This window comes from Lacerta agilis, chromosome 15, assembly GCF_009819535.1.
Source record: "Lacerta agilis isolate rLacAgi1 chromosome 15, rLacAgi1.pri, whole genome shotgun sequence".
In the NCBI taxonomy this organism is placed as follows: Eukaryota; Metazoa; Chordata; class Lepidosauria; order Squamata; family Lacertidae; genus Lacerta; species Lacerta agilis.
In genome coordinates, this window is record NC_046326.1 from 15060463 (window position 1) to 15077237 (window position 16775).

The following is a 16775-nucleotide window of genomic DNA, read 5'->3' on the forward strand; positions in this document are numbered from 1 at the left end:
GCTTTCTCTGTATTTCTTTGACTTCTGTTCATTCTTTGTTTAGCAATTTATTCAGGCTGTTCTCAATGGCATGGAACCTTGTTTCCACCATCTCTATTGGGTTTAGGGCTTAATAAGTGCTGGGGTGCAAAAGACTTGTCTGTCATCATCATCAAAGGCCAAGTATTGAGGATGCTGGTAGAGGGGGGCATCTTCAGTCATTTCCCCTCCGCTTCCTGGGCATCTCATTTACATACTTAACATGTAGTTTTTCCTCACATTTAACCTTGTCATGTGAACCATGCTTGAATTGCTGACAACTTGTAAACCTCCCTGAGCTTTTGGGCTGAGGTGGGCTCCATTTTTAAACAGAACTGAACTAAGAACTCTAAACCACGCCTTGAAGGATAATGTTATTTGCAAATTCTGCTCACCGACAATCCTAGCTGGTGACTGACTCACCTTGTGAAGTCAGAAGACCTGGCCTAGGTGAGAATGAAGCCCAGAACTCAATCTGCAGCTCAGATGGCCACCCCCTCCTCTTCCCCAGCCATAGGAGTTTGTCAGGGGGCTGGATCAGAATTTGAAAGAACCCCAGGGAAAGTTCAGTCTGCTGTTCTTACAGTTAAGAAATATTTCTGGGTAAGCAAGACCAAACATGCTCCCGTGCAACTTGAAGCCAGAAGGAAAAAGTTATAGAGTGTTTGTTTCAATGAAGCCAACAGTAGAAGGAATAGTTATAGGTGGGTAGCCGTGTTGGTCTGCCATAGTCAAAACAAAATAAAATAAAAAATTATTTCCAGTAGCACCTTAGAGACAAAGTTTGTTCTTGGTATGAGCTTTCGTGTGCATGCACACTTCTTCAGATACCTTCAGTAGAAGGAATAATTAGATCAAGAAAGGGGTTGACTCTGGGGGTTTGGGCTCTGCTTTACTCCTTGTCTGCATAGATCCAGATATTTGCATTGAACAGATGACCTCAAACTCAGTTCTAATATTCTTCCCCACCTTCTATCTTTTCCCAGGGAGCCCCACCCCCATTACACACGAGATCGTGACTGTGGGAGACCCCCTGCTTTCATCTGGACTTCGAAGTATTGGCTCCAGACGACACAGCGCCTCCTCTCCTCTACCCCCTCCACAGTTGAGGTCCTGGATGATGCCTTCCAGCAGAGCTGGGGCCACTCACTCCTCCAGGCACAGCATCTCTTCGGCACCCAGCCTGTCTCCCTTGCCAGAGCATGACTTGAGCACAAAGCTTGCAGAGCGTTCTTCGGGCTCAGCAGCTGGACGCATTGCCACCCAGAGTAACTCTGCCCCTCCCTGTGGTGGTCAGAGGCCAGCAGGGACAGGTGGAGGAGGCACAAGCACTTCCTTGGAGGGAGCGCTGTCATTAGAAGCAATGGGGCCTCCGGGGACAGAGAAGAGCAAGCTGATGAGCCAAAAAGACGCAAGTTCTTCCCTGGGTAATTTGAAGGCCAGTACTCCTGTGCAGAGTGCTTCTGGCACCGAGCCAAACACCAGCAAAGTAGGGAAGCTTCCAGAGCCCTCTTCTGGGCTGTTTTCTTCCAAAGAGGCAGTGGCCTTTCCACCTTTACATCAGAGACCCCCAAAGAAGGAGCAAGAGCAGCAGGTGGATCTTGTAAAGCCAGAAAAAAACTCTTACGAGGATCCAGAAGCAAAGATCTCCAAGCTTTCTGGGGCAAGTAACAGATCTCCTCCTTCCATAAGTGACCCAGCACCTTCTGCAGGCAGAGATAGGCGGCAGCAGAAGGGGAAAAGGGGAGCCAAAGAGAGACATTCCAATAAACTCTTTACAAATCCGAGCCTCCTCACACCTAGCAACAAAGACAGCGCAGAGCCAGAATTTGTTCATCAAGCTGTAACGCCTGAGCATGTGAACCAGAAGCTCTGTAACAATGTTGTGGCTTCAGAGAAGGCCACCGATAGACAGCTGCTTAACCAGAAGACCTCCAAGGCTCCTTCCCAGAGCGAAGTGGCCACTTCCAAGGATCTGCAGGCTTCCCAGAAGCGCACAGTGAAAGTCACGTTGACTCCTCTCAAGATGGAAGGTGATAGCCAGTCCAAGAACATTCAGAGGGAGGGTGATGTAGAATCTCAGCCTAAGGAGAACAAACCAGCTTCCCTGGCACAATCCTCTTCCACTCCCGAACGGTCAGGAAACGGCTCCCTGGTTCAAGACAGCCCAAGTTGTGCTTCAGTTCCCGAGGCTCCAAGTGAGGCCTACCAGAGTCTTCCTGTTCAGGAGAGCAACTTGATGCTCCAGGAGGCAGCCAAAGCCCAGGAAGATGGGGCCTACAAGCGGCGGTACCCCCGGCGCAGCGCCCGGGCCAGATCCAACATGTTCTTTGGGCTGACTCCATTGTATGGCGTGAGGTCTTACGGAGAAGAAGACATTCCCTTCTACAGCAACTCCACTGGGAAGAAGCGGGGAAAGAGGTCTGCCGAAGGGCAAGTAGATGGTGCCGATGACCTCAGCACCTCGGACGAGGATGACCTTTACTACTACAACTTCACCAGGACAGTGGTCTCAAACACGGAAGAGCATCTCGCCTCTCCTCACAACTTATTCCGGGAGGAGGAGCAATGCAGCCTTCCCAAAATCTCTCAGCTGGATGGTGTGGATGACGGGACAGAAAGTGACACAAGCATCACGGTGACAACCAGGAAAGTCAATCCAGTGACCAAAAGGAGTGGCAAAGAAAATGGAACGGAGAGCTTAAAACTTGATCGGAGCGAAGAAAGTGGGGAGAAAGCACAAGTCACCAAGAGCTCAGCTGGCCACAAAGCAGCCGAGCCCAAGATGGAGAACTGCCGTGTAAAAACCCAGAGCCAGGATCCTTTGGAAGCTCAGCTGAGTTCTTTAGAGGCCAGCCGCCGCCCTCGTGCCAGCACCCCTTCGGAGAAGACCCTGCTGGATACCTTCAGCACAGAGCTGCTCAAGTCGGACTCCGACAATAACAACAGTGACGACTGCGGGAACATTCTCCCATCTGACATCATGGACTTTGTGCTGAAAAACACCCCCTCCATGCAAGCCCTCGGGGAGAGCCCTGAGTCATCGTCCTCCGAGCTCCTGACGCTGGGAGACGGGCTGGGCCTTGACACCACCAATCGGGGCAAGGATATGGGCCTCTTTGAGGTCTTCTCTCAGCAGCTGCCAACCACAGAGCCTGTTGACAGCAGTGTTTCGTCATCCATCTCGGCAGAGGAGCAGTTTGAGCTGCCTCTGGAACTGCCTTCTGATCTCTCTGTCTTGACCACTCGGAGCCCGACAGTGCCCAGCCAAAACCACGGCAGGCTTGCTGTCATTTCAGAATCCTCGCTCTCCTCCTCCTCCTCCTCGTCAGGGGAGAGATCACTCTTAGCTTTGCCTTCTACGGAGTCGGCCGAGAAGAGGGTGACTGTCACAGAGAAAGCTGGCTCCAGTGAAGGGGAGCCAGCTCTGTTGAGCCCACGAGTGGACCCAAGCCCTGAAGGACACCTGACCCCTGACCCCTTTATTCAAAGTCACATGGAAGCAGAGCACATAGCCAGCCCCCCATGTGGACCAGGAGAGCCAGGCCGTTCAGCCAGCCAAGACTTGGCCAGAAATAGTGGGACACCTGGTCTCCAAGTGCCAGTTTCTCCAACCCTCCCACTTCAGAATCCTAAGTATGGCCCAAACTCCACAGAGAACCCTGGCCCATCTCAGATTTCCAATGCTGCTGTGCAGACAGCCCCCCTCCACCTGAAGGCAGCTGCAGAAAAGCTCCTGGTGGTTAACCAGAACATGCAGCCATTGTACGTCCTTCAGACTCTTCCCAATGGTGTCACGCAAAAGATACAGCTGACCTCCTCTGTTAGTTCTGCGCAGGGCGTGTTGGAGGCCAGCGCTTCTGTGCTTGGGCCCCTGGGCCCAGGGCTGGCACTAGGGGCCGGTGTAAATCCCAGCTTGCCATCCTCCTCTCAGCCTCTCTTTCCACCAACCAGCAAAGGGTTACTGCCGATGCCCCATCACCAACACTTGCACTCCTTTTCTGCAGCCCCCCAAAGCAGCTTCCCATCCTCCCTTGGCAGTCCTGCCTCAGGACTTCTGATTGGTGTCCAGCAACCGCCTGACCCCGAAACAAACCAGAGAGCTGAGATTGGGTCCACAGCCACCACGCCACCCTCTGGCCTCAGCAAGAAAAGGCAAATTTCGCGTTTGCCATCACGCAAGAACAAAAAGCTTGCCCCTTCCGCCATCACCCCATCTGACATGGTCCCCAACATGACGTTGATTAACTTCACTCCATCCCAGCTGCCCAGCCATCCAGGCCTGCTAGATTTGGGAACTGCCAGTAACCCTGCATCCCACAGAACTGTCCCCAATATCATCAAGCGTTCAAAGTCTGGGATAATGTACTTTGAGCAGACCCCTCTGCTGCCCCAAGGGGTGGGAGCAACTGCAGCAGCAGTTGGAACACCCCCTAGTGTGGCTGGGCCAGACAGTGGTCATCTTGCAACCAGGCCAGTGACAGGCCTAGCCTCTGCTGGATCCATGCTGAATGTGGTGTCAATGCCGACGTCATCAGCACCTTCCACGGGCACATCAGGCCCCAGCGGACATGTGCTGGGGAGGGGGTCGGTTGCACTACCTAGCTCTGGGCTGCAAGGAGTATCTGACATGGGCTCCATCAGCAACCTCTTAATCAAAGCCACTCAACAGAGCTTGGGTCTTCCAGAGCAGCACACCGCAGTGCCACCATCTGGCTCTGGGATGTTTTCACCACTAGGCGATGCGTCATCGGCTCAGTCCACAGTCTCAGTGGCGGGGACAGCAGCCTCCAGCATCTGTGTCTTGCCTTCTGCACAGACTATGGGCATGACCACTGACCCCGAAGGATCTTACCAGCCTGGGCCTCTGACACAGATCCTGGCCAGCAAAACTGGTGCCATCCCGCCTCAGGTGGACCTTGCGCCATCCCAAGCTCCTCCGCATTCAGGCTTTCCCCAGTTGATGGACATCACTAACCCTGCAGCACTGGAGCAAAACAAGACCTCCTCATCTGTCACACGTGCCAGCTCAACTTCTCCCGCGAGCTCCGCATCCTCTGACCAGCTGCTTGGAAGCTCCTCCATGAAGGTAAAAGCCAAAGTGAAACGGTCTCAGCCCTCATCAGACAGCAGCATCAGCAAAGGGTCTGGGAAGAAGCACAAGATGTCTCACTTCTGGTCCAGCTCCCCTGAGAAGCACATTCCCCAGCAAGGCACCAACTCTGCAGCCCAGGACTTGGCTGGAGGGTAAGAGATGGAGGTCTTTGGTCTCCCCCCTGTTTTCCCAACCCCTTCTGAAACTGTCATCCTTTTTATTTATTAATACTTCTGCTGTAGAAACTTCTGTAACAAAGCCTAGATGGAAAATGAGCTTCATTCAGAAGCTAGTAGGCACTCTGCTTGTCTGCCAATGTACATTTGAACCAGGAAGCTGTCATGTATTTGATGCAGCTCCTGAATATGAGCTGTGATGCTTGAGGGCCTTTTCTTTGAAGGAAAGAGGGAGAAGCTGCTTGAGCTGCTAGCTGTTCATGCTACTGATCTGCTTTATTTGCAGCAATGGGTGTGATGGGACTGTACTAAGTGGGAAAGTGTCTGGGGGTAGAAATTAGATTTGACGGCCTCAGTGGCAGCTCAAGATCACGTCTTTGACTCCATATTATTATGAGAGATTCCTTTAGAAAACCCAACAGCTATATTTTTTAAATGGAGTTTCTCTTGTAAATGCTGTCTGATAAATGTTGCTTCTTGGAGAGCCAGAGAGCTCAGTCTTGCATTGGCTGCAAATGGAGCATTATCTGGCTTGTGACTAGTCATTGTAGTATCCCTGAATAATCTTGTCTGTTCCAGGATTCCTACCCTGAAGATGCACATGGAGGAAGAAGAGGAACAGGCTGCAAGTGTAGAGCAGCCCCCACCCAAAGTGGCAGGCAGGTAAGGCAGTCTCTCAGGTTGTGGGCACATCAAGAGTGCCTGTGTTTTATGTATGCTTGCAGGGCAGGAGGGATGTTGGCAGGCAGAGGTACATATGTGCCTGGCTGCACAAATATTGTTCTGCCCCAAGGAAGCAACCATACTTCTTAATATGTTTTGGGCAGTTCCAACATTGTTCCAACAATGAAACATTGCTAGCCAGAGCCTACAGTTGGGTCACTACTGCTGACCTCAGAGGCTTTAAGTTTTCTCTACTTGCCTAAAACATGGAGACCCCTCTCAGAAAGCTGCAATTTATGTTCTTTGCATTGAATATCCCAGTTTTCCACCTACCCTACTGTTTAGAAGGACGGACAATGCTGTGCTGTGGCTTGGTCCATTTTTTGGAGCACTTGCTACTCAGCCAAACGTATTATAAGTAGCAGGCCTCTCCATCCAGTGGAGACTCACGGCTCAGAGTGTTTTGTTTAGCTTCTCCCTTTGGCATCTGCTGGGGAATCAAAACTCCTAAAAGGCTTCAGTTGTTGAAACAGGAGCGGATTCTTGCATTGTTTCCAGCTGTGCTTCTCTCCACAGGCAAACGGCATCTGTTCCAGAATCACAGACAGCACAGAGCACTGCAAGTGAGCAAGAGCCCACAGGTATTATGCCCATCAACCTCAAGTACAAACTGAGCACCAATTCACAGACTTTCCACTTGGAAAGGCACATATATCTTCAGAATAAATTTTTGTTTTATTATGTTTTTATACCTTGCTGGAAACCGCCCAGTGTGGCTGGAGAAACCCAGCCAGATGGGCAGGGTATCAATAATAAAATTATTATTATTACTCCCTGTTGTAAGCTTGCCCTATGATTCTCTTTGTATGACAGCCCTACTTATGAGAGACCTCAGCAGCAATCTTAGTTCATGAGAGCCTTTCCCTACATTCTTAATGTTCATTGTTTCGTGGGTTTGGCTTTGCCAAGGACTCTGGAGGTAAGAAGATCTTGTTTTCCTTCCAGACTCCAGAGCTTCTGAGGATGAGGAGAGCACTTTCAGCTCCCCACTCATGTTCTGGTTGCAGCAAGAGCGGAAGAGAAAGGAGAGCCTCGCTGAGAAGAAGCCCAAGAAAGGACTGATTTTCGAGATCTCAAGCGATGATGGATTTCAGATCTGTGCTGAAAGTATTGAAGGTGGGAAAGGGGGCAGGTGGGGCAGGTGACATCTGCTGCAGCTGCTTTGGGGTTAGATGCATTTTCTCTGTGCTCATCTTACAAAGGTTACCTTTGACTGCTTTGCACCTTTCAAAGTGCTGCAGGGGACAGCCCTGCATGAAGTTTGCAGGAATGCAGAGCTAAAATTATTCATAATTTTAGCCTTACTGAAGCAATCAGGAGGCTAGAATAAGATATTATTTTTAAAGAATTTATTTAATAAAAATTACTTGGATTAATAATACATGAAATTATATTTACTTGTGTAGGTATGTTTATTGTGTATTTGTATTATGTGTTTGTATGTATCTGTATATGTGTATGTGTATGTATATGTAAGTTTGTAATTTGTTTAATGAAAAAAAAAGGAATGCAGAGCCACCTGGCAGCAATTGTGAATTTTACGGTTTAAAAAGGAGCAAAAGGGAAGCTTTTCTGGGACACTCCTCCCTCCCACTGAATCATTTCTTGTTTATCTTCATCTCAGAGGCCTGGCAATCCCTGACTGACAAGGTTCAGGAGGCTCGTTCCAATGCCCGCTTGAAGCAGCTATCCTTCGCAGGTAAGAAGGCAGCAGCAGGGTTGGAAATTCCAAACCCCTTGCATGGATAGGAAGACAATAAGAAAGTGCCTTGAATGTCACTGCTGTCCTGTAGGCCAAGACCTAGGCAGGGACTTTGCCACCTGGGCCTGCTTCCTTGCGCTACATAAACACAAGGAAGAGTCTCACAGTACCTGTATGCCCTGTTTTCTTAGGATACAGTACTTTGGTTGCACAAACAGCTTAAGGACAAAGAACGGGGTTTGTGCTTTTTGGGGGACACCCTCTGCATCATTTAAGCCTTGCCTGGCCGTGGAGATTTGGACCCATTTGAGCTGCTCCACCAGTTTCTTGAGCTGCTTCTTGCCTAAAGGCTGGGCCATGTTGCCACCGCCACCACCAGGCTTCTTCTTACAAGGAGGACTGAAGGGAACCACTGGGCTCAGCCTGGGCTGGACAGCCTCTTCTACCAGCAAGCTGCCTTCCCTGCCTACTCTCTCCTTATTCCAGGTGTGAGTGGATTGAGGATGCTGGGGATTCTGCACGATGCTGTTGTGTTCCTGATAGAACAGCTGTCTGGAGCAAAGCACTGCCACAACTACAAGTTCCGGTTCCATAAGCCAGAGGAAGCCAAGGAGCCGCCAGTGAACCCCCATGGCTCTGCCAGAGCTGAAGTGCACCTCAGGTCAGTGGCAGGCTCTGCTCTCATAAAACCAAAGCACCTGCTTCAGAGATCCTTTCAGTGGTTTGTGGGTGAAGCTTTCTGTGAAAATAAATTCTTGTTCAAATATCAGTTTGGGAGGGAGGCACATGAATAGCCTGACATCATTGCACTGACTTGGGCCCAGGTGCTCCCTAGTTGGCATATATGAGTAATCCAGGAAAGAAAGGGTTAACTGCCCCAACTGTCCAAGACAAGGAGGGTCACATGATGGAAGACCAGAGTATCTCTACCCCCAGAGAGAAAAAGGTTGCTAGAATCCCACAGAAGGCCCTACAAAGGGACTACTGTGGCTTTAGCTCAGACCAGACAATTTGAAGTTTGTCCACACAGTATGGGGAGTCAGTGTAGAGCCTAGTGGGCTTCTGGCAGCCAGTCTGGGAATGTCGTATTGTCATGGAGGAGAAAGGAGCATTGTGTGACTTGTAAAGCAGCCTGTTAACCCTGAGAGCCAGTCTCACGCCTCTTGGATTTGCATTGCAGGAAGTCTGCCTTCGACATGTTCAATTTCCTGGCTTCCAAGCACCGCCAGCCGCCAGAGTACAACCCCAACGATGAGGAGGAAGAGGAGGTGCAGCTGAAGTCTGCCCGGTACATAGCGGGTGCGGAGGCGAGTTGGTGGGGAGGACTGGAAGGCTGCTCCTTTTTGATCTCGTCTGCAGTGGTGGGAAGCTAAAGAACAGGGAAGGGGTGCAGATTTTGCCTCCTGCAGCTGCCCCATAAGCCAGCCTCTCAGCATTTGGCACTGTAAAGTGGCTTGCAGAGCAAGGTGGGGCTTGGCAGCTCAAAGGCCCCATTGGTTGAACTCTCTCAAGCAGCCTCTTTCCTCCTCTCTTCAGGAGGGCAACCAGCATGGACCTTCCCATGCCCATGCGGTTCCGACACTTGAAGAAAACCTCCAAGGAGGCGGTTGGTGTCTACAGGTAGGTGGGTGGGAGTTGGTAGGTGGAGGCCTCCTTAGCAGGATAAACGATGGGGAGGGTAGAACAGCCTAAGCCAGCAGGGCTTAGCAGAACAGCAATGAGAAAGTGCCTGGAACAACTCTCCTAGGTCATGTGGACAGTTCTGCTCCTAGCTGAGTTGCCTGCCTCCCCGTTCAGGGTGAGGCTTGCTACCTCTGTGGTTGCAGCATCTGACACCCATGGCTGCACTGTGTGTTCCTCCTTGGCAGGTCTCCTATCCACGGCCGGGGCCTATTCTGCAAAAGAAACATCGATGCAGGAGAGATGGTGATCGAGTATGCTGGCAACGTGATCCGTTCCATCTTAACTGACAAGCGTGAGAAGTACTACGACAGCAAGGTAAGCCTTGGCAGCAGCAGAGGCACTGCTGAAACCCAGCTGGTCATGAGTGCTGGCCACAGGGCCCTGAGGTTCTCCTGAGCTCTGGGAAAAGCAGGCCCTGGGTTCTTTGGTCGGAATGCACAGTGCAGGGGTCACCCTGCCAGCACTTGAGCAGTTCCTCCTTACGTAAGGCAAGTGCCAGCACTTAAGCCTTGGAAGCAAAAGAGGGATGAGAAGTGGTGGCTGCACAGGAAGAGGTTGATTTTCCTGCAGAAGGGAGGGCAATCTTCGGATGGGTTGTCCCTCCCACTTGCTTCACTAGGCAGGATTATGTAAATTAGGTTGAATTTACCCCTTAGTGGGTGGGCAACCCCTCCTTCCTGCCCAGCTCCCAGTGCAGGTAGGGTGACAGCTTGCCTGTAATCCTTTTTTGGGTTGCTGAGGAGATTGGTTCTGTTGCTATTGCCTTCAGGAAAACAGGGAAGCATTCAGTCGTCCAGAAGGTGGCTTAGAGAGCAGCTAGTCCTCCCTCACAGTGGCCCTCGTTCTCCCATCAGGAGAGGACATTCTGTCCTAGGAGCCTCTTGAGGTGACAGGATTGGTACCTCATTTTCCTAGGAGCTGGTTTCCTCGTTCTCCCATCAGGAGAGGACATTCTGTCCTAGGAGCCTCTTGAGGTGACAGGATTGGTACCTCATTTTCCTAGGAGCTGGTAGCCAGGTCCTCAGGTGCAGGCAGGGGCTGCTGCAAGATCTGGCAATTGCTGGGGCAGAGAAGGTGGAAGAGTTTTGGGGTTCTTGCCATGCATCTCCCTCCCCCCCCCCCAATCATAGAAGGTATGGTTCTCCATCCCAGATTTTGCCAGTGTGTCTAGCAAATCCTGATGCAGGGATCTGGAGCTGGCTCTGCTCCCACCTTCCCTATTCAGGAAACTGGTTTGGAGCTCATTGAGCCTTATTGGGCTCAGGTTTGGGGAAAGGCTCAGCCTTTCTCTGTTTGGACAGGAAAGCCATCAGGTTGCCAGCCTTAGCAGCACTCTTAACAACATAGGCTGAAATGTAAAACTTGATTGGAATGAGGCCTCCAGTTGTGTTATTATGATTAGTGAAGTTTTCTGATGCTTGCAGCACAAAAAAGTACAGTGGTACCTCGGGTTAAGAACTTACTTCGTTCTGGAGGTCTGTTCTTAACCTGAAACTGTTCTTAACCTTAAGCACCACTTTAGCTAATGGGGCCTCCCGCTGCCGCTGCGCCGCCAGAGCACAATTTCTGTTCTTATCCTGAAGCAAAGTTCTTAACCAGAAGCGTTATTTCTGGGTTAGCGGAGTCTGTAACCTGAAGCGTCTGTAACCTGAGGTACCACTGTAATAGAAGTGTAAAGTTGGGAGGGTCCTCTAGTCCAGCCCTCTGCAATGCAGAAATCTCAGCTAACGTCTCCATGACATACGGCCATCCAGCCTCTGCTTAAAAAGTCTCCAGGTGGCTTACTTTCTTTTTAAAACAAAAGTATAAGTCATAAATAAAGAATACATTATAATAAAGACCTAAAACAATTCACAGAAACTCCACAGACTCAAATAAATACAGACACCCATCAGTCAGTCTCCCTGGCATGTGTGAGCCACGTCCTTTGGGAACCTTTTAAAAGGCATGTTGAACAGGCATGGGTTGCCTTTTATGTTGCAGCTGGTCTTGTCTGAAGGGTTAGCTGTGCTGGTGCCCTGAGACCTGAAACCAGCCCATCCTCTCTCCCTGCCCCCTCCTCTCCTGCCCCAGGGCATCGGCTGCTACATGTTCCGCATTGATGACTCTGAGGTGGTGGACGCCACCATGCACGGGAACGCAGCCCGCTTCATCAACCACTCCTGTGAGCCCAACTGCTACTCCCGAGTCATCAACATTGATGGGCAGAAGCACATAGTCATATTTGCCATGCGCAAGATCTACCGCGGCGAGGAGCTGACCTACGACTACAAGTTCCCTATCGAAGACGCCAGCAACAAGCTGCCCTGCAATTGCGGTGCCAAGAAATGCCGCCGGTTCCTCAACTGAACGCTAACCTGACCTGGCTGTTGTAGGGGTTGGGCTCCGCCAGTCTCAGGCGTGTGGAAGGTGGGGTGGGTGGGGTGGCCCTCCCATGGCAAGTGGGTCAAGCCAGGCAGCAGGTGGCTGAGGCCTGGTATTGTTTGCTGCCTCCTTGGCTTTGTGAAAGGTCCTGCCCAGAAGATGGACTTCATTGTCCCGTCTCGCAAGGAAAACTGCTGGAGTGTTGGGCTGCTGCAGCAGCCAAGGACTGCCTTGAGAGGTGGGGCTTCCCTTCCCGCACACTTTGGTGGGCCCTTGCCTCCTCAGATTTGGAGACATGGCCTGCAGGTCTCAGTGAGCTGCCCTTGTGTCTTGCCTCTGGCTGGCTGTTCCCTGAAATTCCCATGACTTGCTGAGGAATAGCTCATTATTATTTGAGCAGGCAAGCCATGAGGACAGAGGGCTTCCATGCACTTTGGGTGAGGTTAGGTTAGAAGTGCAAGCCGAGGAGGACTCCCTGCCCTAGGAAGCAGGCTGTCCTGCCAGGCATTCAGTCCCTAGAGCTTCTCCTTGCCCTGCATCTGCCCTCCAGTTGCAACTCCAGAGGAAACTGAGCCCCCCAGGCAGTGGGCCTGGCGCCTCTCTGAGCACCAGCCTACAGCAGCTGATAGCATTTCCTTCCCTACCAGCTGCTCTCTGACATAGGAAAAGGCAGGGAGTGCCAAAGCTCCCAGCGAGCTGCAGGCTGTGGGTTCCCTGGTCCAAGATTGGGGGACCTAAAAGGTGATGGATCTCCCTAGTGGGATCATGTGCCCGTTTCAAAGCAAACACAAGCAGCACAACTTCCTTTCAGCCTCCTTCAGTTGCACCCTCTTGAATTATTATGTCATTGGATTTTACTTGGTTCTTCTGTTTACAGTTTAGTATTTAAGGTTTTGTAAATGTAAATATATTTTGTATATTTTTCTATGAGAAGCACTTCATAGCGAAGAGCACTTATGAAACTATTTTTTCAATTGTGGTTGTCATCCTAATTTAAAAGAATCAGTTTTTAATGACCTTATTATTTTAATAGGATGGGCTTTAGGAGGTTGCTGGCCAGGCCTGCAGTCTGAACCTTCTTCTAGGGAGCAGTGGGGGCAGCGGGGAGAACCTTTCAAGTTTTCTGGAAGCTTCGGCTGGACCTCAAATTACACATTGTGGGAGAGAAGATTCACACACACACATCTGCGAGAGGTGTTTTGAACCCAGCACTGATGCTGGGTTTTAACATGGGGGTGGGAGTACAGCACAGAGGGGACCCCCTGACCTTCCTCTCTCGGGAAGAGGCCAAAATCCCACCACGCCACACCTCAGTAACCCAACATTTCTGGTCTGCTCCATCTCATGCCACCAGATTAAACTTCCTTGGCTCTGAAACTGCAAGCAAACCTTCCTATGGTTGCCTAGTAAAGCCACAGCAGCAGCCAGGCTTCTTTTGGGCCACCAAGCACATTCCCTATGAAGATTTGCCTCTCCTGCAGCCCAGCTACCAGTTGCCTGGGGAGGACAGGCCAGCACTTACTAAGCCTTCTGCTCCAGCTGGAGTGGTACAGGGCAGGTGTCCATTTCTCCCATTTGGAGGGGGGGTAAAACCCAAGTTTGGGCTGCCTGTTGTGAATGTGGCAGAGCTTTTGGGGAATCGAGTAGCCCTCCAGCTTTCCTGTTCCTGTGGGCCAAAGAGGAACATAATTTGCATGTCCCCTGCTGCTACCAAAGCCCTGGGCCAGTAGCTGCCTGGTCAGAAGAGAGTTCCGTCCCTTGCTTCTTCCTCTCTTCCACAAGGAAGTTCCAAGCAAGGAACAGGAGGAGGAGGAGCACGAGCACGTGGCTCAGGGCAGAGCTGGACTGGGGTCCAAGCTCACTGACATTTGCTGCTGCTGTTGCTGCTGCTAAACCCTGTTCTGACTGAGCTCAGCAGCAGGCAGCCACTATGGCCAGTAACCCGAGGGAAGAAGGCATGCATGCCACTGTGCCTGGGCTTCATGGGGAGACGGGCAGGAACGGAGAGAAGGAAAGGTTGGGGTCTTGGCCAGTTGTGTTGGCTCTGATCTGTGGAGCAAGGGGAGGAGCTCCATGTGGCTTCCTGGCAATATGAATGTATAATTTCTAAGGACTGACAGAGATCATGATACCTGAGAATACTAAGAGTCAAACCTTTAAGGTGTTTATTTTTTTAAAGGAAAAGCGGGTCACTGCAAAGGGCTGGGGTATAATAATCTTCTCTTCATTGTCCTCCCTTGCGAAGCAATACCGGGTTCTTGTTCTTTGTGCAGAATCATGTTGTTCTCACCCAGATTGCTGCTCCATCCTCCTCCCCTCCACCATCTTCTCCTCCCACACACCTGCAAGTTTTTATAACTATAAATATGGTATATATAGGAACAAATATTGTACTGCACCATGTCTTGAAGCCTGGCTTTGAATTCTCTTTAACACTATAGATAAGAGTTGTGTTCCAGTTGCTCAAAAGGCAGGAAAACCAGCAAGCCAGAGGCTTTGGGGCCAGTTGACGTCTCCCTCCTCCAAGGAGGGCTGGGTAAGGGACCGGGGGGTGGAGGGGTGGATGCTCTGGCTCAGTCTGCCTGCATGCAAACCCCCAGGAAGCTGTTGGGGGCTTGGCTATGAATTCTCCTGACCTTCAGTGTTAACAGTCAGTTCTTGTACAACTTGTTTCTTGCCGCCTTTGCTGCCTCCTGGGTTCTGATTGTTGAGGTACCAAAACGGCAGCATCTGCTTTCCTGGTACCTTAACAAGGTCCTGCAGCTTTGCCTCTCAGCCGAGAACTGTGCTCGTGATGTTCCTTTGATTCAACGTAGCCGTCTTTTAATAGCTCAAGGTAGTGAATAATTGTCTCAAACCGTGCAAAAGCTACGCAAACAGGGTTTTGTTCCAGAGAAAAAGCAACTTATCATGTAAAACCAATCTCTCTCTTCGTTTTATTTCTTGTGTTCTTCCAGATTGTTTGGGTTTTTGTTTGTTTGTTTGTTTTCTTTAAAAAGAGGAAACGCGTCTCTCGTGCTGCATCAGTGTTAATTCCCTGTCATCGTCACAGGGATGAAGGAAGTACTTTCAGTAGTTCAAGAAATGACTGAAAAGTTCCATGAAAGACTGAATGTAAAAACAAGTGTATATAGTTGTACAAAAAAAGGAGTTTTTAAACATGTTTATTTTCTATGCACTTTTTTATTTAAGTGATAGTTTAATTAATAAACATGTCAAGTTTATTGCTTCAGAGGATGGTGTTTTCATTTATTGATCAAGGCTGTGGAGGTTTTCAGCAGGGGAGGAGGGCTAGTTTGTATATAGCTCTCAAGAAACAATAAAAAAGGAACCCACCTCTTCTAGGCTGCACCATACAAACACAAGGTAAGGCCATTTACTTCACCTCTTGGGCTTTTTTCCTTGTTGCAATACAGTCGTACCTCAGAAGTTGAACACCTTTTGAGATGAACATTTTGGCTCCCAAACACCGCAAACCTGGAAATGATTGTTCCGGTTTGCAAATGTTCTTTGGAACCCAAACGTTTGTTGCGGCTTCCGATTGGCTGCAGGAGCTTCCTGCAGCAAATCAGAAGCTGTGCCTTGGTTCCCAAACGTTTTGGAAGTCGAATGGACTTCTGGAACGGATTCCGTTCGATTTCAGAGGACGACTGTATATCTGATACTCTGTAAGGTGAACATGCTCCAACAGTCTTACACGCTTCCTTCTCCAGAAGCAAAAGGGAAACCTTGTGGGGAAAGAGATACCTCATAAAAACAATCCTGCTGAATCCAAATAAAGGCCCATATAGTCCAGCATCCTCTTCTCACAGAGACTGAGCAGATGCTCCGAAGGGAAGCCCACAGTGAAGACCCAAGTGTAAAGGGTATCCCTACCATTGGTACACAGAAACTGATGTGCAGGAGCAGGCTGCTTCTGATACTGGAAGTAGTACACAGCCATCATTGACTAGGAGTTTAAAAGCTGCTCTGCCAGCCTTTTCATTTTAGGTGCCAGCAAACTGGTTCAGGTGGAGCCCATCCCTTTTGCATTGGTCCAGCTTGTCCCCAAAAGTCCCATAAAGGTAAATGTACCCGACTGTTGGGTCCAGTCGCGGACGACTGGTTGCGCGCTCATCTCGCTCTGTAGGCCATGGGAGCCGGCATTTGTCCGCAGACAGCTTTTGGGTCATGTGGCCAGCATGACAAAGCCGCTTCTGGTGAACCAGAGCAGCGCACGGAAACGCCGTTTACTTTCCCGCCGGAGCAGTACCTATTTATCTACTTGCACTTGACGTGCTTTTGAACTGCTAGGTGGACAGGAGCTGGGACCGAAAAACAGGAGCTCACCCCATCGCAGGGATTCGAACTGCCGACCTGATCGGCAAGCCCTAGCCTAGGCTCTCTGGTTTAGACCACAGCGCCACCCACATACCTTGGCGTCTTGCAAATCCAAGCCCTGCCGCCTGACAACACTGTCTCATCCATGCGTTCAGACTGCTCTGTCTTTTACCTGGCCTTTTGCATGGCAAGAGTAGCATTTCAAGAAATGCATCCCAAGCTCAAAAGTCCCTGCAAGAGAAGTGCAGCTGGCATAGTGTCACTGCACAAGAGAAACAGTGGCTGGCACATGTGTGGTTTATATCCTGCCAAGCACTGATCGTCTGCACAGTTCCACCACATCTGAAGAGCGCTCTCATGCCACCATGAGGGTAGCCAGTGAGTGGGGCAGGGGGCTGATTTTCCCAGATCAGCTTGAGCCCATTGTTTCCCATGGGACATGTCCCTGTGCACTGCCCCTTTGGCAGGCATAGCATCCAGGCGTAGTTGCAGTCTTGAGCAGGGGTTACATATATATGGCAGCCAGCTGGCCTCCTAACATGCCCCTTTTTTGCCAGGCAGATCAGTGGCAGGCCTGACCTTCATCCACCAAGCTGCCCATTAGTGGACAGATGAACCTCTGGCGGCAGCAGCAGATTACTAGCAGCATGGGCTCCCCTCTGCTGTGGAGAGCAGTTGCACTGCATCCTAGCCC

The 16775-nt window shown here is 50.5% G+C and overlaps 1 protein-coding gene across 1 annotated transcript in view; it reads left to right on the forward strand.

Moving 5' to 3' along the window:
* KMT2A (lysine methyltransferase 2A) overlaps positions 1-14993 on the forward strand; it is a 49823-nt gene extending 34830 nt beyond the window's left edge. The window contains 10 exon segments of the mRNA XM_033172662.1: positions 1005-5265; positions 5869-5952; positions 6529-6593; positions 6958-7128; positions 7637-7711; positions 8201-8375; positions 8895-9002; positions 9251-9334; positions 9583-9712; positions 11471-14993. Of these exon segments, the coding sequence (XP_033028553.1) occupies positions 1005-5265; positions 5869-5952; positions 6529-6593; positions 6958-7128; positions 7637-7711; positions 8201-8375; positions 8895-9002; positions 9251-9334; positions 9583-9712; positions 11471-11746 (5429 nt within the window). The 3' untranslated portion in view covers positions 11747-14993.
* The last annotated feature ends 1782 nt before the right edge of the window (positions 14994-16775 follow it).